The sequence below is a fragment of the Temnothorax longispinosus genome, chromosome 10 (assembly GCF_030848805.1).
Source record: "Temnothorax longispinosus isolate EJ_2023e chromosome 10, Tlon_JGU_v1, whole genome shotgun sequence".
NCBI lineage: Eukaryota > Metazoa > Arthropoda > Insecta > Hymenoptera > Formicidae > Temnothorax > Temnothorax longispinosus.
Window position 1 is genome coordinate 2,374,788 of NC_092367.1, and position 23,834 is coordinate 2,398,621.

At 42.5% G+C, this 23,834-nt stretch overlaps 4 protein-coding genes across 6 annotated transcripts in view; 2 read left to right on the forward strand and 2 right to left on the reverse strand.

The window, feature by feature from the left end:
* Positions 1–235: 235 nt before the first annotated feature.
* Positions 236–3,321, reverse strand: LOC139819869 (valacyclovir hydrolase). 2 transcript variants are annotated; one of them, XM_071789626.1, is made up of 5 exons: positions 2,728–3,321; positions 2,472–2,562; positions 1,377–1,697; positions 560–815; positions 236–475 (listed from the first exon to the last, which is right to left on the reverse strand). In XM_071789626.1, the coding sequence occupies exons 1-5, from the start codon at positions 2,890–2,892 to the stop codon at positions 373–375; spliced, it is 936 nt and encodes a 311-aa protein (XP_071645727.1). In that variant the 5' UTR covers positions 2,893–3,321; the 3' UTR covers positions 236–372. The 2 variants fall into 2 exon arrangements, with proteins under 2 accessions (XP_071645727.1, XP_071645726.1); XM_071789625.1 differs by having other exon boundaries at positions 2,704–3,320.
* A 551-nt stretch (positions 3,322–3,872) lies between these two features.
* Positions 3,873–5,823, reverse strand: Vih (ubiquitin conjugating enzyme vih). Its single transcript, XM_071789629.1, has 4 exons — positions 5,639–5,823; positions 5,228–5,342; positions 4,542–4,746; positions 3,873–4,459 (listed from the first exon to the last, which is right to left on the reverse strand). Exons 1-4 carry the CDS (start codon positions 5,740–5,742, stop codon positions 4,320–4,322), a joined length of 564 nt encoding a protein of 187 aa, XP_071645730.1. The 5' UTR covers positions 5,743–5,823; the 3' UTR covers positions 3,873–4,319.
* A 458-nt stretch (positions 5,824–6,281) lies between these two features.
* On the forward strand, positions 6,282–9,608 carry LOC139819870 (kxDL motif-containing protein CG10681). The gene is made up of 4 exons (XM_071789627.1): positions 6,282–6,700; positions 7,061–7,260; positions 7,345–7,482; positions 9,137–9,608. Exons 1-4 carry the CDS (start codon positions 6,552–6,554, stop codon positions 9,265–9,267), a joined length of 618 nt encoding a protein of 205 aa, XP_071645728.1. The 5' UTR covers positions 6,282–6,551; the 3' UTR covers positions 9,268–9,608.
* Positions 9,609–9,739: 131 nt separating this feature from the next.
* Nvy (CBFA2/RUNX1 partner transcriptional co-repressor nervy) overlaps positions 9,740–23,834 on the forward strand; it is a 47,541-nt gene continuing 33,446 nt past the window's right edge. The window contains exon 1 of one of the 2 annotated variants that reach the window (XM_071789620.1): positions 9,740–10,077. The gene's annotated coding sequence lies outside the window, so the exon portion shown is untranslated. Of the gene's footprint in view, positions 10,078–20,256; positions 20,826–23,834 lie in introns of those variants that run through there. The other variant, XM_071789621.1, reaches the window with a different exon arrangement.

Consider the following 23,834-nt stretch of genomic DNA (forward strand, 5'->3'; position numbering starts at 1 on the left):
GTAATCGTAAATTTAGGTCTTCAGGTATACTTGGACTACTTTTAATCGATCGATAGTAGATATTACTTGATTCTCGGGAGTACGTACAAATCACCTGATTCATAATGACCGCTTTAAATTTCATTCCCAAATTCGACCAAATATAATTTACAAAGCATGTTTAACTCATTAAATCATCGAATCTGAAGATAAAAGATGACTTTGCGTGAATGTAAAAGGGGGATGACAAGCAAAGAATGTTTTAATACAATTTTATTAGGAAACTATGTAAAATAATACGCAATATAATATATATAACAAATGCCACCACACATTCACCGTCATGTACGAGATATATTATGTATACCTTTATGTGCGTATCACAATAAATTATCACAATTTCGCTTGATCGACCAGGAAATCTGTAACCAAACTATTGAACTCTTCAGGATATCTTAAGTGAAGATTATGTGCGCCCTTCTCGAAGATATGCAGTCTGTAAAGAAATACAATGGAAATTAGTAAAAAGACATTGTAAATTACGTTGCTTTTTTTCAAGTCTATAAAGATAGGTACGAACTTCGAGTCGGCGATATTTTGCTTCAGATATTGCGGATGTTCCGGCAGGACCATCGCGTCTCTGGCTCCGTGAATAATTAAAGTCGGACATCTTATCTTCGATAAAACCTGTTTGCACAGGTCGCCGTTTTGCTTCTCGTACAATCTCAGCACACCGTCTATCCAATTCGACCACGTCTTTTTGAAATAATCCTCACCGTAGACTTGTATCATGGGTGTCCTCATTTTTTCCGACCATTTGTTGATGTCCCTAACGCCTGGACAATAATATCTCATGAAGCGCGAGAGAAAGAAGTGAAATATTTAACGCGCTCTCGGTAACGCGATGGCGAAACATCACGTCGTACTTGTAAAGTTGAATTGTTTCGAAAAAAATTAAAACTACACTTTTTAGTGACTTTATACGCACTGTTAAATTCGTGGTGTCAAATTATACTCAATTTGAATCATTTTTAACCAGATCTATAGGTCGCTACTGCTCCTATTCAATATGTCGATCGTTAATATAACTAAAACAATTTTAATTTAACTAAACCAATAAAATTAAAATAATACTGTTTTGCGTTAAAATAATAAATTTCAACATACACGATTCGACATAGTTAAAAATAACAAAATTATTTAACTCAAGGTATCGGTTTAAGTTTCATCCTTCAATATTTAACAGTATACTAAATTTCAACAAAAGAGATTCCGCAATTCTCTTAGATCTCGGTACCTTTTGTAAATAACGCGATTTCGACAAGTTGCGTTGTTAAACGCTATAGAAAAGATTCTTTCTCTGACTCTAATACGATGTCGCGCGAATGAAGTCGTACTTTCATATATCTTCATCTCGTCTGGATGTATGTACGCATTCGCGCCGAAGACAACCATCTTGCGGATGCTGTCGGGATACGTCGCGGCAAGCAGAAGCGACGTGATGCCACCGTCGCTCCAGCCGATGAGAGAAAATTTCGAATAGCCGAGGGTCTGCATCAGGTTGTGGGCCCACGCGGCGTCGCGCTGAAAGAAATCGTCCGGGAAGGTCCTGTCGGGCGGTCGCGACTTTCCGTAACCGGGCGGATCCCACGCGACTACGGTCAGCTTCTCCGCGTTCAGATTCTCCATCTGTGGCCTAAAATCGGTCCATATCGTTCCTGAAACATCCATTTTGCTGCACTATAAATCTCCCGTCATACATCACCGTCTTGGTGAACAAAATGTTAAACAGTTTCGCCAGCAAGTTCGAGCGGAAAATTATTGCGTCTGCGATAAATATGTATTCTGCCGGCGAAGTCTGCCAATAATCTAGCAGCAGATGCCGGAAACAGAGTAGAATCATCAGTCTTTTTTTCATCCGTCATTTTTTCTCCAAACACAAATAGCATTTATGTTAAAAATTCATGTTAAAAATATGCAGGATTGCAGCTTCGCATAAAATTGTAATTTTATTGACGCTAGAAACCAGCGGCAGCGTCAAGAAAATGTAGTGGGGGAAGAAGTTCCTTTGAATTTTGCGGTACGCTAAAAAGTTGAGACGGTCTGAACTTCTTCCTCCACTACATTTTCTTGACGCTGCCGCTGGTTTCTATAGCGTCAATGAAATCGCACCTTTATAAATATAATAGAAAGCGACAAGCCAAGCAGCCAAGAAAGCAATTAAACTTGTAATAAAAAGAACAGCAGAAATGAGAATTCAAATTATCTGGCGGCAGAAAATTACTCTGAAAATAGTGAAAATTTGATTTTTTTTTTTTTAAATCATCACAGTAAATGGAAGTAACGCTATCTTGCTTTTCATCGAACAATTCACAAACACTATATCCGTATTTACAGCCCGGTAGATGGCGGTAAATGCCGATAAAGTGAATGTTATCTATAACTATCCTAGAGCTTCAATGCATAAACAATTATTGCACAATTCGTCTTACCCAAGGCGCCAGGTAACAACAGCACCGGATGATCACCTGTCCCGACCCTAGCGTAATTGATTTCCGTGTCGCCCACTTTGACCTTTCGTTCCTGTTGACGAGAATTTATACTCCGTTTAACAGGGATAGGTCGAGGAATGGTCCAGCACGAAATGGCAGATCGATTAAACATCAAGTAACTTAACAATTTCTCTCACGCTTCCGTTTTATACGCTCGCGTCTCTCCACATACCTCCATCTCACGGGCTTTACTCGCTGTGGTTGATAGCTGCCGAATGCGCATCACGGATCCGCTACCGAATTTTACGATTTTACATAACACACTCGCGAATTGAGCGTACATCTTGCACTGTTGGACATATACGTTTGTGATCAAGTGAAGCCTATGAATGGGTTGTAGCGTACCGCGGACAGCGCGCATCGCGGTATCGTGTTATATATCAGCATCGCAGACAAATGTACTTCAAATATGTGCACTCTGATAAAGTGTTGCGATAACACGAGGATGATAATACGAATGTTGTTTTTGTTTATTGCCGCTGAGAATCCATCCCTCTCCATCCTCCTTTTCCTATCTAAACAAATTCTATCTAAAAAATAAAAAAAATAAAAAAAAAGATCTAAAAAAATCGATACTCGCATATCTCGAATCAGTTTATTATTGCCGTTTTTCCGCGATGCCGATTGGTTCTCTCGCTTACTTCGTGAGCAGCTGTCATCGTATATTTTGTGTGTATCAAGGAAATAAATAGCGCGCGCGAAACGCGCGTTTGTGATGTCTAGTATTTAAAAAAAACTCCCTCGCTTTTATAGGTTCGTTTAATTCGATATGGCACCATGTATTACTTGTAAAAATAATGCAATCAAGTTAAAATTTAATTTTTATTTAAATTATTATCTTATATGTATATAATGTAGATGAAATAAAGAAAAAGTAATAGGATGAGGAATATTTTATATATGTATATACATATATAATAATGTATATTTTGTATTTCTAAAAATATAATAAAACCTTTATTAATGATACGAAATACTTGTTTCGTAAGTAAGCAACACCTCCACATTTTTATACTGATTAAACTAAAATTCTAAAAATCGCACTTCTTGGAATTTTAAGTTTGGACTCAAAAATTTAAATTTAAAAACTGAAAATCGACAAAGTATATAATTAGCAGAATATAAGTGAAGAGGCCTCGCTATATTTAAAATTCGAGAAACGCTATTCCAAGACTTCCTAGAATTTTTAGTTCAGGATTGAATCTTGAAAATCTAAATTCTAGAAAATTGAAGTTGATATTTTGCTAGAGGATAATAAAATTGGAAAAAAAATAATACATATATACACGATATTAATATTAAATCATGTTTTGAGGAGAATTGGAAATAAATTTTTAATGGTTGTATGATCATTAAAATATTTATTTTAGAACTATACAGTAATGGTAAAAATGCAAACAAATATCAAATGTAGATCTAATATACAGACGATGGCAGTAATCGAAAAACCAAAGGTTTTTATATGGTAAATAAATAAATGTAGTGCAATTGTTTTAATGTCGGTGATTACATAAATTTATAAATGTTCTTACAAAAGTTCCTACAAAAATCTTGCGAGTTAAATGCAATGCGGCATATACATGTATAATTCATAATTCGTGAAGAAGAATTTCGTCAGTGTCATTGTTTCGAAAAAGAAAAAAAAACCCCAATTTAATTTCAATGATGCTTAATGAACCCTCGAGAAAAGTGCAGGAAGTTCTGATCAATCGTACACTTAATTATAATCCTACCGCTGATAAGAATAATAATATTAAATGATTCAAAATGGATTATGGTCATGGCTTATCATGAATCCTGTTGATTGCGACTGCTCTGCGTTCGATCGAGTGCTCTGTGATATTCTTCCATCAGATACTTTTTGTATTTCGTCTGATTGCTCCACAGCTCCGCCGCTTCAAGATTAAGTGGGCTTTCGTTGTTAGGTTCTACACAACAAAGTACAACCCACAAATTAGTATCTTACACCAAACATCGATTTATCATACAATCATTTCATTCATTACTCACCACCAAGAAGGGACTGTATGGAGAGTAAAATGGTACGGACGTCGTACAACGCGCTCCACTTATCTTTCAATATATCTAGGCAGATGTTACCACCGGTATCTACATTTGGGTGAAAGCAGGGTGTGGCGAAGCGTACTATAGGAGCGCTATACGGATAGCTATGTGGAAATTCTAAGGTCAGTTTGTAGGTGAGACCGGCGTATACCTGCGACACATGAAATTTTCATTTTCAAACCTTTCTGTTTCTGTCATGTCAGAGGCATTAACGACACACTTAAAGTAAAGTAGTCTAAAATACAATCAATTAGAGAGAAAAAACGCCATCTATGGTCCAGATTGAATCTTGTAGTGTTGGTAGCCTAATAATAATCTGCGTGCAATTTATTGAGTTTGGAAAAAGTATACCAAATTCACACAATGGCTGCGTTCAGCCGATACTCCGCTAGCCTAGCAATCGTGAGCAGTCGCTCGTTTCCTCTCCTTTTAATCCATTGGGTCAAAGGGGAGGAAACGAGCGAAAACGAGCGACTGCTCACGATTGCTAGGCTAGCGGAGTATCGGCTGAACGCACCCAATATCCAATTCGGATCATAAATGGCATTTTCCTCTCTAATTGATTGTACATCATATAACGGTCCTGTTTCACTTATTAATACAGTTTAAAACAGTTTGCCAGGCAGTCCTACCGTATCTCTTGGTCCTGTGATAGTCCCGATCCATTTAAACAAATTTTCTCCCTCTGGAAAGGCGGATACTCCTTGCTCGGTGTTCATCATCAGCACCATGAGTTCCTTTTGCAACCTGGACATACGATGGGCAAATTCAAGCATTTCTACGGTGTCTCACGCGACAAATTAGGAGTAGCGGCGAGAAAAAGACGGAGAAAATCGCAGAATCGAATCTTGTGGAATACTCCCAAGGGAACGAGGTGAGTTCGCAACAATCCGCTAGGTTATGTGATTATGACGAGCAAAGCGATATCGATTGCGTCACGAATTTCTGGATAAATTCGGAGGATCGCGAACGAGGGTTGATTCGAACGGGTCGATCGGAAGAAAGACTCGCGATTGACGCTAACGGGGCTCGATCCCGCGTACCGTTTGCTGACTGCGTGATTGTCCTTCGGCAGGCTCTGCTTCTCCTCGGCGGCCTTAGTCGGCGTGTTCTGCATCGAGCTGAACGGGTTCACGTTCTGCGCCATCCTGGGGCACCGGGGGTCCTCGCGTTCCTGGCGTGAATCGGACGAGAAGTATCGTCTTTACGGAGCGGGGCCCCTCTCCCTCTCTCTATCTCTCTCTTTCTTCGCGACTCCGACTCGATTGACGGTCACACACCGTCACAACAGCACGGCGGAAATTTGAATGCTGCACGCGTCCCTACTGCCCGGCTCGAAAACATCGAGCGGCAGAACAGCTGTTGCGTCGGGCGGCGGCGCCGTCGCGCGGATTCTCGATTCTCGTCCTCGTCTCGCGTCACTGCTCACTGCCCGTCGGCCGTCGCTCGCCGTGTGCGTCCGACTGCGTCCGTACGTCCCGTCGCGTGTCGCGTGTCTCTCACACGGCGGATTTTTAAATCGCGAGCCGCGGCCTCGAGATATCGCGGGACTCCCCAGGTGGTTTCCGAGCGCCCCGCGGTGATCGATAACTTCGCACGTCGCCTCTAGCACTTGTTCTCGGAACTGCCGAGAAAACGAGGAGGATGGACTTCGAGGGGACGGACTCGGGTTAGCGCGATCGCGATATATCGATCCGAGACCTGACGTCTCTCTTTTTTTCTCTCTCCTCTTCGTCCCCGAACGTGATGATAAACGTGACACGATCGGGCGGTCGCAGTCCGGACTCTCGTGGCACGTAGCGTTCGAAGTCACCCGGTATAAACGCGTCGTGTTTCGCGTTGCGAGCGTTTCCGTGCCGAGCGAGCGGGTTGCATTGCGGGCCGAGTGCGATGGGATCGCACGACGATGAGAGTGGACTTGCAACCTGGTGATCAACCCCGAGGTGAGGCGAAAGCATGGCGGCGGCGCAGAGCACGCCGGAGTCGGACACCGGGAGCTTCGAGTGTTTCAGAAACTACACGGCGCCGGAGGTGTTCGTGCAGGGCCTGGCCGGCATCGTCGACCAGCAGGACGTCGAGTCCATGATACGCGCTCAAAAGCAGATGTGAGTCGCCGACTTTCTCGAGATACATTAATGTAGCCCGGATGATACCCAAGTCTGTTGAAAGCAAATCTCGCCAAGTATCTGCTATTCTGCTACAAATTTTGTCGGCAGAATGCCAACAGAAGTACAATAAGTATAACAGAGTCTGCTAACGTAATCAGACAGCAGATTGCGGCAGAAATTGAGCAGAACCAATCCTACTGTCTGATTATGTTAGCAGACTCTGCTGATAGGACATAAGTTGAACGCAGTCGATGTCAGTTTACTGGATGTCCGATCAAATCTGTTACCAATCTGCCGGCATACCCGCGCTATCATTTTGCTTGATTTATAATTCTTCTCTGTCGTACGCTCCCGCAGGTTGCAAAGGTTTGAAAAAACCAACGAGATGCTGACGAACTGCAATCAGCTGTCGGTGAACAGGCTCAAGACGGCCGGTACGGAGTTCAAGAAGCACACCGCTCTTCTGGTCGAGATGAAGAGGGACCTGGATTATATTTTCAAGAAGATCCGCCTGATAAAGAACAAACTGAACCAGCAATATCCACAGGCGTTCAATGGTAATTAATTATATGGACGAATCGATGTGGAAAGTAGAAATATGATCCGTCAGTTTATATTTTCTGACCGTAACGAATGCGCAGAGGCGGTAAGGAGCAGCTTGGCGGAGGAAGTTATCGTAGAGGATGTCGATTGCCCGGTGAAACCCCTCGAGCCGGAGGTCGTGCCGCTGCCGTCCGGCCCGGCTCACGGCGCTGCCGATCAAGATCCCGATTCAGATGGTAATGAAACCTCCACTAAAAATAGTCATATCGCTAAGGAATAAATCGGACCTTCGGCGTACGTTTCAAATGTAAAACACTTAAAAATTACCCTAAGGAACGAACGGCCGATTAATTCAGGTAACACACGTTATATTTCTAATATGTATATTGGCGGAGGAGTGAACCGCGGAGGGAGTACGTTTGTGCTTTGTTGTAAGAGAGCAGAGAGAAAGAGAGAGAGAGAGAGAGAGAGAGAGAGACCTGTTTAGTCTGAACCAATTGTTTTTAAACACTCAGATGATTTTATTGTTGTGAGATGTATATGTAACTACATTAGCTATATACGTGAATGCATAAAAGACTATTTTAAAGAGAGTATTTCTACTAGAAATCGATGTTAAAACCGAGAAGTGATGTGTCTCGCTTCTTAAGATTGCGCTTTTACCTGACATCCCGTGCACTTCCTCTCGTTTGGGGGAGAGATACTAGTACAAATCCGCTGTAAAGGAGTATCAGTCGCAATAAGGCGAATCGACACTTTCCGACTTATTTACGCATATATTTTCGTTATTACTCGCATGTGTAAAACTGAATCGTCGCATTACTGACAAGCAAGTTTGCAATACAGAGATGGTACAAAGTAAATTTCCATACTAGCTTAGTTTACGGCAGGGTAGTTTGATCAAGAGCGTCGATGAATTGTGCAAATAATTTTTCTATTACGGATAAATAAAGTAACGCGTGCCGTGTTAGATGTCCGACACGCTGTGTAGATATCAGAGATAACAAGGACGTTGGAGACCGTTGAGAGTACGGAAGTTTACTGTTCTTTGAATATTCTCTCCTTACTACGTAATTTTCATCGACTTGCCGCGTAAGTATGTACATATCGCATAACAACATGCTTTCGATGTACGAGCCGATTTATTGCTTCTCCCAGCGCATAGCAAGGAAGCTTGTTCATGTGTTACATAGTGCATTATTGTAAATAAAGATCGTTCACTGTCTACCTCGTCGCACACACACAGAGTCGTCTATTTCACGCTACTCCGATAGGTATGTCTACAACGATTTACAGTATTGATCGAAACACTCGAGAGAGCTGGTCTCGCAATCTCTGACGCTTTGACAGAATTTGCCTATGAAAGCTTAGGGACGTGGCTGGGCTAATAGAAATTAAATTAAGTCGTTTCGCGCGAGAAGATGCGAGGATTTGTGCAATAGAGTTGAATAGAGGGATATGTACGTTGCCGTATCGATTAACAGAGCTTGGGGTCTATAATGTTAATTTCTAATGTTAGTGTCTTAGAACGTCTACGCACGGAACACAACAATTTTGCATCCTGCGAACCAAAGTCGGGCTCAAGGTGCTCAAATAAATCCGTTGTATGCGCACTTTCCACTGTAAGATAATGCAATTCACAATGTAAAACGTTTCGGTCGGCCGAGAGAGAAAGAGAGAGAGAGAGAAAGAGAAAAATATATATAAGTGTTCTTTGTTCGTTTTTCGTTCTCGTTTTCCTGCGGCTTGATTCACCCCCCGATCAAAGCTATCCTATCCTTTCTGCGAAACGGAACAAAAATTACACAAAGTAAAAAGAAAAATAAGAAATCGCGAACGGCGATGATTGGCCAGAGGACTAATAACATGACTTCCATTGTTGGTGTACAGTGCCGGTCGAGGAGTTTCAGTTCGCGAAGCTGCGCAAACGGCGAATAAAGAGTAACGACAGCTCGTCGACGGAGAGCAACAACGATCAGAGTAACGCCGACACGTCGTCCTGCACGTCCGACACCGGTTGAAAGAAAGCCGGACAGCCGGACAGTGAATGAGAGAAAGAGGGGGAGAGAATGAGAAACGCTTGTCACACATAATAATTGTCCCAGGTCGGGCTCACGCACCGGCGCCGCTTCGAAATGTTGCTCGAGAGCGTAATCGGGCTAATCAATCCGGCCAAGTCGATCGATCAAATCAATAAGGCAATAAAGGGGAATCGGGAGGCGCGGAATCTCTCGAGGCCGAGGGTGGCATCGTTACGCCGTCGCCGATGCCACGCACACCATATCTCGATGTCATTGTGTGCGAGCTGCGAGTTTTGTGAATACTGTCAATGTTGAGCAAAATAAATTCTTTGTACATGGTAGAGCGGTGTTGATCAATTTCACATGACCGTTCCGGGGGGATGCGAGCTCGAAGGAAAGAGAGAAGGAGAGAAAGAGAGCGCGGGTGTCCGCGAGGACACCCGGGATCTTTAATTCGCGAGTCTCATGTCGGGTCGGGACGGGCCGGAGTCGCCCACCACCTGGGGCGTTTCATTAGCGACGACGCAGCCGTCGCCGTCGTGAAATATTTCGCTCGTCCGGCCGGCAAAGGTGGCGCCGAGATTAATGCGAATGCTTTTCACGGGCTGCATCCGCGCCCGCCGCGTCGCGCCGGCTCTCTCGCTATACTTAGCCAGCGCGACACGCGGGTCTGGGGAAAGATTCACGCGTGCGACTTCTTTCGCCGCGTTATAATTCAGCAGGAAGACATTTCAAGTGTCCACCGCACGTGTTCGGCGCAACGAGGGTGCAGTGACCGACGTCGACGTCGTCGCTTCGACGAAATGCGAGGTAGTGTCGGGGCGTGCTGGGGAGGAATTCGCGCTCTTTCTTCCGCGCTCATTGCTATTTAAATTAAAGGGAAAACGTTGCGAAACTAAGCAGGATGATGCGGATTTCATCGCCAGTGTCTTTTCGCTCGAGAATTGAGAAACGCGGTAAGCGTCTCGCACGAAGTATATTTTTCGTAAAGCATATCCTTTTACGAATCTTTTTTTTTAATGTGAATTCTAAAACATTTATCTTTTTTTCGAAGCAGCTTTTATAAAGAGCAGCTTTTAAAAACAACTTTGCAAAAAACTAGATCTCCGTCTCTCTCTTCCTCTTTTTCTTTTTACCCAAGGTTCATTTGCAAGTCTTTCCACGGATTTCAGATATTTGCTCCGCGACCTTCGCTTTTCCCGGATTCTCCAGCGAAGCGGCGTAATCGCGCTGTAACCGGCGGTTGTAATTATTTACGGATTAACGGGATCCGCGCAAGCTGTTGCCGGGGGGAAATCCGCGCCGGTCGCGAATGTTAATTTTTCTTCTGCGGTTTGTTATCGCCCGGCGTAAAATATTGTTAGGAATCGATTTCTAGCTCTGCTTTCTACCATCGATGGTTTGTGCTATACACAGACGTCACGCGCGCGCGTGCATACACGCGGAGTGCGATGCTCTCTTGCGCGCGCGGGGAGGACGCCGGCCGTCGCGATGCCAGAAACCAGCTGCGCCTCAGCTGTTTTCTATCCATTCCGCCTTGCTTCCTTTCTCCGCCGGCGACGCGATTGGACACTTCGAAATAAAATCCTAGATGGACGCGACACGTGGAGCGTATTCGCGCTACGTAGAATTCATCCTGACGAGATTCGTGTATAATTAAACTCGACGCCCCCCTCTCTATGCGCGTAAAAATTTGCTCTGTACAGCATCACGTATCCATGTGTTAGCTTTGTAGATTTTTATAGAATATATATCCCAAGAATTTTACTTAACACCATCATTAAGACTTTTAAAAAAGATTTCTAGTGTTCTTGCGTTAAGAGATTACAGGATCCTGATAGATAAGAGTAAAAGAGAGTTACGAAAAAAATTGGGGAGTTGTAAAAAAAGTTGTAAATTAATAGGACTATGAACTTTTTTGTTATGTACGTCTAATTACATTTGACAATATCTTGGTGTAAAACAATTAAATTTTTTATTAACATTAATTAAGTTCATTTCAATTCTGTTCTGCAAAAGAATCATACTTCAACGGTAATTATCTTAGTCTCAAGAGGAGTGATCTGAAATCAGTATAATTACATTATTTATTTATTTATTAGGGCTATAAGTAGTTATCGCGGTTCATGGAGCGAATTTTTAGAAAAAAACAATATGCCGTAAAATGAGAGTTATATAAAGTCAAATTTAATCTTTTCACTGAAAAACATCGAGCTTATAAAATAAACAAATAAGAGGTGGTTTTGAAATTTGTGAGAAGCCTCCGTGAACCGAAGCAGATAATTATTATAAACATTTGTGTCAAATATGAAGTTAATCGAATAAACCGATCTCAAGTTATCGTGGTTACAGTTAAAAAAAATTCTATTCTAAGAAATGGATACAGTGAAGTTAATATTTACTATAAAATCTAATTTTTTTATAGCAAGATATTATTAAATATACTTAACAGACATAACAAAATAGGTATAACAAAAAATTTATATTTCTATTAATTTACTTTTTACAACTCCCGAAATTTTTTCTAATTTTACTCCTGACCTAACCTTTCAATTACATATTAATTTTTGACTTTTCATTATTTATTCAATCGGTCAACATTGCATTGGCGAAAATATCGGAAAGAGATAGCTCTATCAATTTTGTGAAGTATATTTTTTTCAGATGATTATTTATCCAGTGAATATTATTCGAAATCTGAAATATATATCTTGCCGTTTTTTATATATTGCGGCACATAATATATACGCATAAGTAAGATGCAAATAAAGTGCAGCGAAACGAGATGCGAAATATCCGAGATATTTCGCGTAGAGTTTATTCGCACGCGTTATTGGACTATCTTCTCTCTTAAAGTCCCAAAGGGCTTGCGCAAAGCGCAATTCATTTGCGCGGAGCGTTATTGCGGGTATTGCACGCGCGTGCTAACGCACCCGAGAAGAATGCATTTCGAGAGGAGGGAGGAGCCCTCCCTGGAGCCCGCCGTGGCGGTTAACTGCACTTCCGATAAAACGCGGAAACAGCTGTTTAATCTTATCCGGTCCACCTGCGCCGCGCGCTCGATATTTACTTTCATTCTTCCAGCGCGTCGCGTGCAGCACGCGCCACGCGCCTCTGAAGCACCACCGTCTTTTGTTGACACAAGCATAACAAAGCTTGTTTCCACCCGTCTTGGCACATGTGTGCCGCCCGCGCAGATAGCTTCGGGCTGGGCGCAAATTTGACAATGATGCAACATGTTGATTATTTGTCGACTCGCAGAGAAATTCTCTCTCGAGATTTTCGGCAAAAATAACGTACAGATATTTAGGTAGTAAACAAATTTCAAGTTAAAAAAATATGGGAGATGATTGGCAATGATTCGACATATCTATTATTTCTACAACGACCAGATATTGAAATCAATAATGTAATAAATCAATTGATAGTTAAAGAAACTTAAGAAAGATAAAGAGACATTTCGCACGATCGTTTAACTTGTTAATGTAAGTCCCGGGAGTTTTTCAGATTTACAATGATCATATCTTATACGTCGTCTACAATGGCAGCAGGAGAATGCAGTAAGGCGTAAGCAGTAAGCTATTGACCAACCGCAGTGGATTATTCTTGAATTGTAAAAATCCCATTAGTTAATAACTTACTGCTTACGTCTTACTGCATACTCCTGCTGCATTGTAGACAACGCTTTATGGTTCTACAATTTGCAATGCGGAGATAAGTGTATCCCACAAAACGGATTACGCCGCGAACTCGGTAGGAAAGACGCGGCAGAGCTATGTGCGCGCACGAAGTCTTCGGAAAGCCGATGGTGTTTTTGAAAGCCGCGATATTCCCGTTCCCCTTTTACTCGCGCATTGCCCGGGGTACGTCTAGTTGACGCGGGCACAACGGCGACCGATGCAAAGTAATACAAAAGCGCGCTCGCTAACTCGTCGGAGAGTGTCACCGGCAGCACTTCGGATTGAACTTTTCCAAGAGCCTCGGACGGGCGAAAGAAAATGCGCGGGAAGAGAGGACGGCAGAGCCGGAAGATGCGGCTTTCTCGGGACAGCAAAGCTCTCCGGGAACGATTAAAATCCCGCCGTTTCTGCCTCCCTCTTGCAGGTTCCCATAAGATAAGGGATAATAAGTATTTGTCTTTTCATTCTTTTAATAAACGCGACTGATGATTTGTGAAGTCTTTGATTCGCATTTATTATATCGCATGCGTACTGTTAAATACGTATTTCAACCCTATAAAAATTTAAGATTTGCCAGAAAATTTTATTTTGTTACTATTACTACAGACACATTTTTTATAATTGCTCTGGACTGACTCGCTACATTTGTCTTTCTGGACTGAGCGACTGTAATACAACATTTCTATTTTTGTACATCTTAATTGCAATCTTGTTCTATTTATCACTCTTTCCCTCCATCACCGCGTTCTTTATGCTTATCCTTAGTGAAGGCTTAGGTACGACGTCATGAGCTTTCCCTCGGTCGAAAAGGACGTAGCTTAAACCTGGATCTGCAGTCCAGGTGTGTCAGTTCTGGCATCCAGATGTTAAAATAACTTTGCTTAATTCTTAGTTCTGATGTTAACACGAGAAATGTCTCGTTTCTCTAATCGTCATCCAGATGTGAAATGTCCACTTTCCTTATTCGCAAATTATTTTTAACGCGGCGAAGCAAATATCTCAGATTTAAACGGTCGGATTTAGGGTGCGCGATTCACTTGGCGCTCCAAACGCTCTTGGAAACATTTCATCCTTGTTGTTTATCAAATGTTGAACAAGGATAAAATGATACTCTGAAGCGTTTGAAGCGTCTAGTGGATCGCACCCTTAGTGTTAACAGCAAGTGTTGGCGCTGAATTAGGTTTGAAATAAACGTCATTAAATGTAACTCAGAGGAAAGCAATGCCTTCAGAGTTTCACAACAGAGTTTTGCGCACGCAAGCACACACCTTCTCTAGATACCGATTTACGAGTATGTTTTGCAACTTTTGTTATAGTAATACCGCTTGGAGGGGTCTTCCGATGCAATAAAAACCTAGTCATTTAATTCGTCCTCTATCTCCCTGAAAGGTAAAGGACTTTTCTCGTCGCTCTCTCGCTCTTCCTCGGCTAACGCGTTTTTTCTCCAGCGCATACGGGCGACAGAGCGGCGAGAGGCTTTGTAAAATCGGCGGATGCGGCGGCCTCTCCCTCGCCGGAGGAGTGACTTCGTGCTATTGACATCCGCTTCTCGTGGTATCGACATCCCGGTACATGCCCGCCCGTGCCGGGAGCACGATCTCGCGTCACTTCCAGAGAACGAGAGCGCGAGAGAGAGCTAGAGAGCGGAGAGAAATAGGCAGAGAGAGAGGCAGGGGGAGGGAGGGAGGGCTAGGAAGGGTGCACGGGGTGCGTTCGCTGGGCTCTGCGTCGGTGTAATTTTGCACGAGTGCGAAAATTACACCGTGCGCCGCGGTCGTGCCGATAAGTCGTAAATTACAGGCACGTAGGTGGATCGTGTAAAACGCGGCCGCGGTCGGACCTGCGATTGACGTCATCACCGCGCTTAAACTTACGGCCGTACGTCGAATAAATCGGAATTAGCGTTTAATCACGTACGTCCGTTCGATACGCGCCGCCGGAGTTGGTAATTGGGTCTCGAAATTCCCGAACGGCTTGTCTTCGACGCTATCCTTAACTGTTTTATATAGCAGCTTCGTTGGATATTGCTCTTTTCTCTATTTCTTCCTGTTAAACCGTATATTCTTTGTAGTATGTAAAAATTCTTTTTTCCGTAGCTTTTGTCTGTAGCTTTTGTCCCATAAATCCATTATTTAGGGAATTGTAGCTTATAGGATGGCTCGAATTGTTTCACGCGTGATGAATATCGAGTCGTGCATCACGCTTCTTTCGTATGCACCACGGCTGTTTATAATAATATATCAAAATTAATTGACGTCGTAATTTATGGGCAGCACGTATCTATTTACATTGTTCCATCGTTTATGTCTCATATTCGTGTTCAGATTTGATGAATATGAGATGGAACAATAGGGGATATTTTTATCATGATATATAATGCTTTCCCGAAAATTCGACGTGCAAGTGCAAGGTAAAAATTGCTTTTTTAGAACTCAAGAACAATGATGCATTTGTAACTGATTTTAAGATTGAAATGAATTGAATTAACATGTTGTATGAGCTGTGAGATCTGTATATAATATTTAAAAAAAATCGTAGAAGTATAACTGTTTAAAAAATTATATTAAAAAATTATGAAAGTGTACCCTTTTCTCCAAGCTTTGCATAAAAAAAACAGTGAATTTTAGAAACAATTGTTTAAATTATCATGGATTTGCCTTGCCATTACGTCACGCCAAGTCTAATTTATTCGGAATTTTAATATCGATTTTTATTTAAATGTTCGTCATTCTGCTAGAAAATATTGAGTTGTAATTAAACAGTTTTCAAGAACTTTACGAAAAAAGCGTTAATTCTCAATGCCACTTAACATAAGATTTTTTCAATTTCGGCTAACATTATCTCATGTCGGATTTGCTGATATCGATTAAATTTTACTGGTAGTACTTGGTGTTTTCGGGAGTTTCATTCTTAATATTGTTTGATTATATTATCACAGCATATCGTTACAACATTGTTTACAATATGCAAAAAGAGATAGTATTTAAACAAATTTATCGTCAAAGCTTACGTTATATCCTAGCTTACATAATTTACACAATTATTTCACGAAACAATAAAAATAATTTATTTATAAAACTTCTTATCGCAACTTTGAATTAATTATTCAGCAATTAGCTATTTTAAATTAAAGACTGATTTACTTTGAAAAATTGATAATTACGTTCTTTGACAGATTTTACGTATTCAAATGTACGATTTTCAAAACAAATTGCGAACGTAAATGAAATATTGTCTTTGAAAGTTGTGGCAGTAAACAGCAGGATTTCTTGATATCAATGTCGACACGAGAATCGATCGAGTTCACCACCGCTTTCAGTTTACCGAGGCCACACAATCGGCGTAAACTCGGTGATCACGCGCGGAGGATTTATACGCGGCGAATACTTCGCAGAGAGGGGCGGAAGACTTTGTACGTAACGTCTGCATCAGGTCGAATGATTTGCTATTCGCGCAGCTCCCGGCCGCCGCGCCGCCGGCCGACGAGGGAAACTTAGATTGCTTCGCCGACTAATTCCTATCCGAGCGCCCGCGCTAATTCGACGTCGAAACTCGCGGCGCGTCATACCTGAAGCGGCTCGATAAATTACTCACCGTCCAATTACCGGCGACGTGCCCTGCAGCCCCGCTTCGTCATTCACGGTGACTACGAGCTCGAGCGAGCACGATTCTTGTTGTCTGTTTTGCCGCCGCGCCCCCGTAACCGCGACCAACCCTTTCGGCCTTACGCGCGAGGTGGTCCGAGATATCATCCTTACTTTAAACATCATATTTGGAATATTTGAGTATTTTTTTTCTTTTTTAATTAATATATATATAGATGCGCGTACTTTGTCGGATATCGGTCTTTGACGAAGACGACGCCGCTCGAGGAAAAGCTCCGACGTCCTGGCATCCGATCGCGTGCAGACGGGGATCCCGGGATCTCGCGTCAGAGCGCGTATACGCGCGCCGCCACGAGTGTGTGTGCGTGGCGATGACAGGGTGGCGTGACGGAGTGCTAATAATACGTATAATGGGTCGGCGACGTGGTGTGTGCGCGCGAATTCGTGCCGATAAACGCGCGCGTCCACACCGGCTGCAATCTCAGCATGTACACACGTGTCATCCTGAGCAACGAGGCACGAGTGCACGCACGTGTCCATGCATTCGGAGACGTTAAATCCGAACGCGACAGGCTTGGACTGGAAACAAGCTCTCGGATAACCGAGGTATATCCTAAAACGGGATTTGAAATTAATTCTTTCCGTATTGAACGTCGTTACAGCGCTAGTGAGGTTCTAGAAAACGACTCGTTAAATTCTCAAGTAAACATAATGCATTTGAAATTGAACGTGAGGCAATTAAGGTAAAGTTTTGAAAACTGTCCACCTCTGATTTCGATAAGATTTTATAAAAAGCTTCGTTTTGAGTTAAAATGAAAGCCCTTAAAGCGAATTTTGGTGACTTCTACAAGAAAGCCATTTTTTAAGATAAAATAGTAAAGAGAACAGTAAGTGTGGTAATTAGTTAGTTTAGGGGAGCAACCTCCTGCTACCTTAACCTTGACATATATTATAGAGAACACTCTCTTCAGAGTAACCTTCTAAAGGTTTTAGAGCTGTCGTTCGTTATTTATTAAAAAGTTATTAACAAAAAAGTTTAAGAAGTGTAACAATTTGTATCAGTGCGAAAAGGGAAGTAATTTGTTGATATGTGTGTATAGACAGTACACATGTAGTACGCCGGGAGAAGAGCTACCACCCCTGCGGCAAGGGTGGGTGGGGGTGGACCTCGATTCGCGTTGGAAAGTTGAAAACCCGAATTGTACAATGATGGACCTTGCTTCTCGTGAAAAGTTGGAAACCCATGTGAAACATGTTTTCAATGCTTTTTGAATCAACATGAAAACTCCTCTAAAGCATGATTATTAACTTGAACAGAAAGATTATGTGTTTAAAGTAAAGTGGGGAGAAGCGTTTATAATATATATAATGGTAATTTATAACAATTTATAACATCCTACAGAATTGTTAAAATCTTTCCATACTTTTGATCATTTTATCTTGAAAAATTCCTTTGTCATAGGAGTCGCCAAAATTCCCTTTAAAGACTTTCTTAAATCGAAATAAAGTTTTTTACAAAGTTTCATCGAAATCGGAGATAGACCGTTTTCGAACTTCATCCGACAATTATGTTCCTCACACGTTTCTATATGGAAGCTAATTTATAAAAGAGAAGGTTTACTTTGTAACTTGAGAAGAAATACATTAGTTTCAAATGCAATCTCCATATTTCTAATATGCACCCTCTTAGAACGCTGTATCACCTGCACAATATTAAAACGTTCAAATCGTCTTGCAAATCGCGAACTAACTCCAAACGACGCGACACGACGGATGGATGGTTTCGAGAAACCCGCGATCCATCGATCATTGCTGAACCTCGGATGGTCGGTGGCACGTCTTCTGCGTCCTCCAGAAAGACAGCTGGCGCGATTGTGGGTCGACGAGCATTCCTTGTCAGCGCCCGAGTTTGGAAATCGGTCACAGGTCGGTTCTCTCGCGTACACGACGATCCGCTCAAAATCGAGACGGACGGTCCCCGCTCAAGATGTGAGAGAACGACGAGAAATGTCGTTGCCCGCCCAAAGTTCTTTTGCCACTTGAGTTTTTCTTCTCATATTTCAACACTTTATATAACATATAACATATAATATGTATAATTAGGAGAAATGTCCGTTATATCTAACCACAATATAAAGTTCTCAAGTTAATATAATATTTCTACATACGAAAGCACTAACTTATAAAAATAAATGTTTACTTTCAGTCCCTGATGACTTGAGAAGAAACACATTTTAAACACATTATTATTGAGCGTGACCAGACAAACTCTATATTTTTAATATAAACCCTTTTCAGAGCAATCCGATTCGACGTTGTATCGCCTTACAGAAATTCCTGCAGTGTACTGCGTTGATTTATAAGGGAACACAGTCGTACTTTTCACGCGCGCTACTTTTACATATAAATTACATCAGTATTGTCTAACGCGACTACGCCGATTTGCGCGTGCAGTTTTTCCAACTTTTATGATCGTGCAGAGATTTCGGTGCACAGCGGTGATCGATGTCGCGCGTCGCTGAAAGCGAGCGGAGCGGCAAAGGAGTAGCGTAGCGGCGCAGGATTCAAAGTGCCCGAGGTGAGGTGAGGGCTGCACATTCCCCCCCCCCCGGCGCGGGCGTCGGGATGTGGTGCGAGGGTACGGGAGGCCAAGCTATTTCTCAGCTTCAGCGGCAGAGCCTTTCTTCGCGGGAATATATCGACACGTCAGGAGCACACTGGCCCGTTTACAATATCGCGTATAGGAACGTGCGCGCGCCTACATTTCGGCCCCGTCTCGCACCTCGTCGCGCGAGAAACATCGCTCCGAAATGATTCCGCATCGATCGCGGTCCTGGATCGGCCTCGAAAATTATCAAAGAGCTCCTGGGAATCCTTTTTCATGTTTTATAATAAGACGAACACTGTAATATGACAGTGGTGATCTTGAATGATGTTATTAGTAGTCAAAAAATCGCAAAATACTGAAATATATGTAATATATTGTTCATTATTATTCGACAGAAGTATTATTTACGCAAATATTAATATTTATTATTAAAAAATAGAGATAAGCGTTTGAAATTGCATCTGTTTGTATAGGATTAACTTTCAAATACGTAAAAATATTCATTATTATTCGATAGAAGTATTATTACACAAATATTAATATTCATTATAAAAAAAACAAAGAGTTTTAAATTGCGTTTGCTTTTAGGATTGACTTTCAAATATGTAAAGATAAACGCTGTATTTAAAAAATAGCTCTATTTCACTATAAGCAAAGATTTTGAGGAAAAACGGGGAACGCAATAAAGAAGAACCTATAGGAATTCTCGCCTTATGAAATCGTTTTTTTATAAATATAAGTTTCCAGAAGTTTTTTATAGCCTCTCCGGTATGTTATCGAAACCTGCTGGATCGTTTCAATCGCGTAATCCGCGGAATCCACATCGCGTGGGGCCGTGCCGGGTTCGCGGCACATAGGCGTGTAAACGACCTGAAATAACTCCGCCAGGTGCCTCGCGAATTGTTTCCATCAGCGTTATACACCTCGGAAATCATCGCGCCGATGCCGGATATCACGATCATCCAGTGTTTGGCGGAAGAAGCGTCGCGGGTTAAGGCCGGCTGGAGGTTGCGTGATGGATTTCACCTCCTCCACCACCGGCTGGCGGCTGCCTGGCTGCCCGGCGTCGTCCTTTCGGTTCTCCAGCGAGACTCTCAGTTGGCCGCTGACTGCCGTCCGTGCGTCGCGCACGTTCGCGCCGCTCTGTCGCAGCTTCGGGATTCGGCTCGGCTCTTCGTCGTTGCGTCCCGTCGCCTGGGTGTCAACCCCTTGAGATCTTCGTTCCCGATTTAAGCACCCTCGAAAGGCTTTACTTCTGATTTTGTGTTAGAATTCTTTTTTTTCTCTCCTATCTTTGCGCGTTCCGAAGATCAACTTCGTTTTCGTACGTTTTGAAATTTCCCCTCTGTCTCTCGATATTTCGATATTTTCTTCTCATTCTTAGAATTGTCTTTTTCTTGTATTTAATTCGCGGGATTTAACACGCGGGGCGCGCGTGCGCGCGCACTTATCTCTCGACCGGCACCGAAAATCGGAGCGCGGAGAAGAGCGCATTTCCGCATGATGAAGCGTATCGTCGACGCTCGCTCGCGAGAGCACCTACGGCGCTCGTGAAAGCCCGCGATCGCGAAACTGTGACGACTGATCGACAGCCCGCCGCCTTCCCTGGATTTTTTTTTTGCGGTTTTAATCTGGCACGCTGCGTGAACATCGATCAGGCAGGAGGTGAGAATCCGCTATAGTTATATGTGTCATTCGAACCCTTTCGGGCAATTTTTTCTAGCGTTTGCGATAATCGCTGCAGCGAGAATCTTCACAGAGAAAAGAGTACTCGATGTGTGACATCTTCGCAGATTTAAAGGCAATATTTTTTAAATTCATGGTATATAAAAAATTTTTTAATTTATTTACTTCTGTACGTTTTTACAAGAAGAAATTTATCTTGATTGTCACATCCCGATAATCGAAAATTATTTATTTTCTATAAAAGAGAGATACAACGCGTAATTTTATTAGATAAAAGAGAAAGTCGTACCCGTGATGTTAGTATTATGTTTATAAAATAAGTTGCTCTCGCACATGCTTCCTTTAGATTTCGCACATACATGAAACGATATTGAAAATGGCTGGCATGCGACAGTATGTGCACTGTGGACATTAATTCGCGCGACGGTATTTTTATGACACGAGAAATGATTGCTTGATTATACGGAGCGTCGGAAGAACCGCGTGTACAACTCCATGAAACGCGAATTTGAATATTAAAATAAATACAAAAAAAAGAGACACATAATCGCACGTGGCCGTATATGTCTGTAAAGTTCGCGTTACAAAGCTATGGGCATCCCGTAATGCCGGGAACATTGGTAACTAGGAAATCGCGTGCCGCACAAAGCTGCTGTCATTTTAGTCGACGCTGCAACATTACGATTATATACCGCAATTTTTACCAAAAGAACTGCACGTGCATGACTCCTGTATCGATTCCGTTATTAATGAGAAATGTCATGTTTTGACCTTTTCTGCTGTATTCAACCATTCGATATGTGTGACTGTAGCGCGAGGTATGCACACACCCCCCACACACACACCCACACATAGTAGAAAATCACGGATTTTGTTAATCCTTTCTGGACATGTTATACCTGAGTATTTGTTATTCCATGTCCGATGGAAATAGAATATACATCGAATTTTATAACAAGTATACAAATATATAATTTCGAGCGTCTAAAAATCTCTGAATTACTTACGATACGCACAAAAAAAAAAAGGATTAGCTACTATAGCAAATTTAGTTGCAAGTATAGCAAAACTAGGAACCCTTAACATTTTTTGCAGCGAGAGCTAAAAGTTTCGCTATTATACTATTGCTAAATTATAGCTCTGGCTGCAAAAAATACAGCTCTCGCAGCAAAAATATTAGGTGCCCCTAAAGCTATAGTAGCTAATCTTTTTTTTGTGTATATAATGTAAGAAAATGTAATTAAATTAAATAGTTATTGTTGAGAAGAGATTTAACAAAAAGATTTTTAAACTAAAGAATGTCTTCTGAGTATCATCATTATTTAACGTTAAAAATTTTCGTTTTATCGACGAAATTGGACGAACCGTAAGAAGTAATCGCTCGTAATACCCGCCAGACATCATGAATATATATATATATCACCGGGAGAACTTATCGTGCCAAACACCAGAGAATCAAGCCATCGAAGCGCAAAGAGTACGTATGTAATGCCGTAGACGAGAGAGGTGGATGAATCGCCGCGGGGCAAAGACTACCGGAGGGAACTTCGAGTTTTCTTCGAGCACGGGAGCACGGAGATAAGGACCGACGCAGCGCGACGAAAACCCCTGTCAGGTGCACCCTTTCGCACGGTGTTTGCCAATAATCGGTTCCCCGGCGGCGTATAGCGCACGTCACGATTAACCGTGGCGGAAGCGCGCTACGAATTCGTACCCGCCGCGTGCTTCCGCAATGTTCGCGCGAACCGCGCTTGTCGATCTTTACGCTCTCATCCCCCGCGCGCGTGCATCCCTCGGCCCCGTTCCCTCGATGTATACGCCGTCACTTACAGCGTATAAATCGCGTAACCCTTGTTTCGTCCGAGCAACTTATAAACCTCCGATAATTAAACGTTAAACTATTGCGCATCGATTCGATAGAAAATTTCAAATATCGTCGAGATAAATACGTGTCTTACCAAAGGAATGACACCAATATCATATTATAGTAATAATTATGATATCAATTATAAGCTGCAACAGTATCTTGCAACGACAATTTTGCTTAATAACGTAGTCATGGTCGAATTAAATTTTCGTTTTATATTTATTATAATATAACTCAAAGATCAAATTAAAGAAGTCTATAAAGAACTTTGTAATTAGTCTAATTATAAAAACCTATATATGCCATGCTTAACAGAGAGAGATATTTTCGCTAAATCAAGCTAAAATTGAAATCTATTCGTGTACTTTTAAATTTCATTCAATATCTGCCGTGCTTAACAGAGATATTTTTGTCAAATCAAGCTGAAATCTACTCGGGTACTTCTAAATCTCATTCTGATAAATCATTAATTAGAAAGGAAAGAATCGTCGCCCACAGCGCGGCAAGTCGCGGCAGGTCGAGCTCGTTAAACTGGAGCGCCGTTCACGAAGCGCGCTGCTGATGTGCAAGTACCCTGTATTCCAGGCTCGCGGTACGTACACGCGTGCGGCAAGGAAACGCGTATACGCGCGCGTGCACGTACGCTCGTCGGTGCGGCGTGTTATACCGAAGTATTATATCGATTAACTGTTGGCAACAGAAGAGAGGCGGAGGAAAGCTTGTCAGGGGCTGCGGCGTGGCTTTGGCTTTCCTATATTATTAATCTTTCTCTTTCTGCCTCCCTTCCACTTCCTCGCGCTCCCGTTTTCTCTCTCCCTCTTGCCCTCTGTCTCTCGCTCACCCACGGTTCACCCTGGTGGTTGCTTTCCGCTTTTGCCCGTCGTCTCGCCCCTCACCCACCTCACCCCCAGCGAGCTCTGTCTGCCGCTGCTGCTCCGCTCGACCTGCCATATACGCGTCCGTCGAGTCAGTCAGGTGTTGCGGGCAGCTTCCGCGCTTCAAAGAGAATCAAGAGTTACGGCCGGAGAGAGACTCGACCTCCGCTCGCTCTTTTGGTCTCTCTCGCCGGGTACCTTCCGGTCTCTCCCTGGTATCTCCGGTTGCGTTGTGTTGCGTTGCGT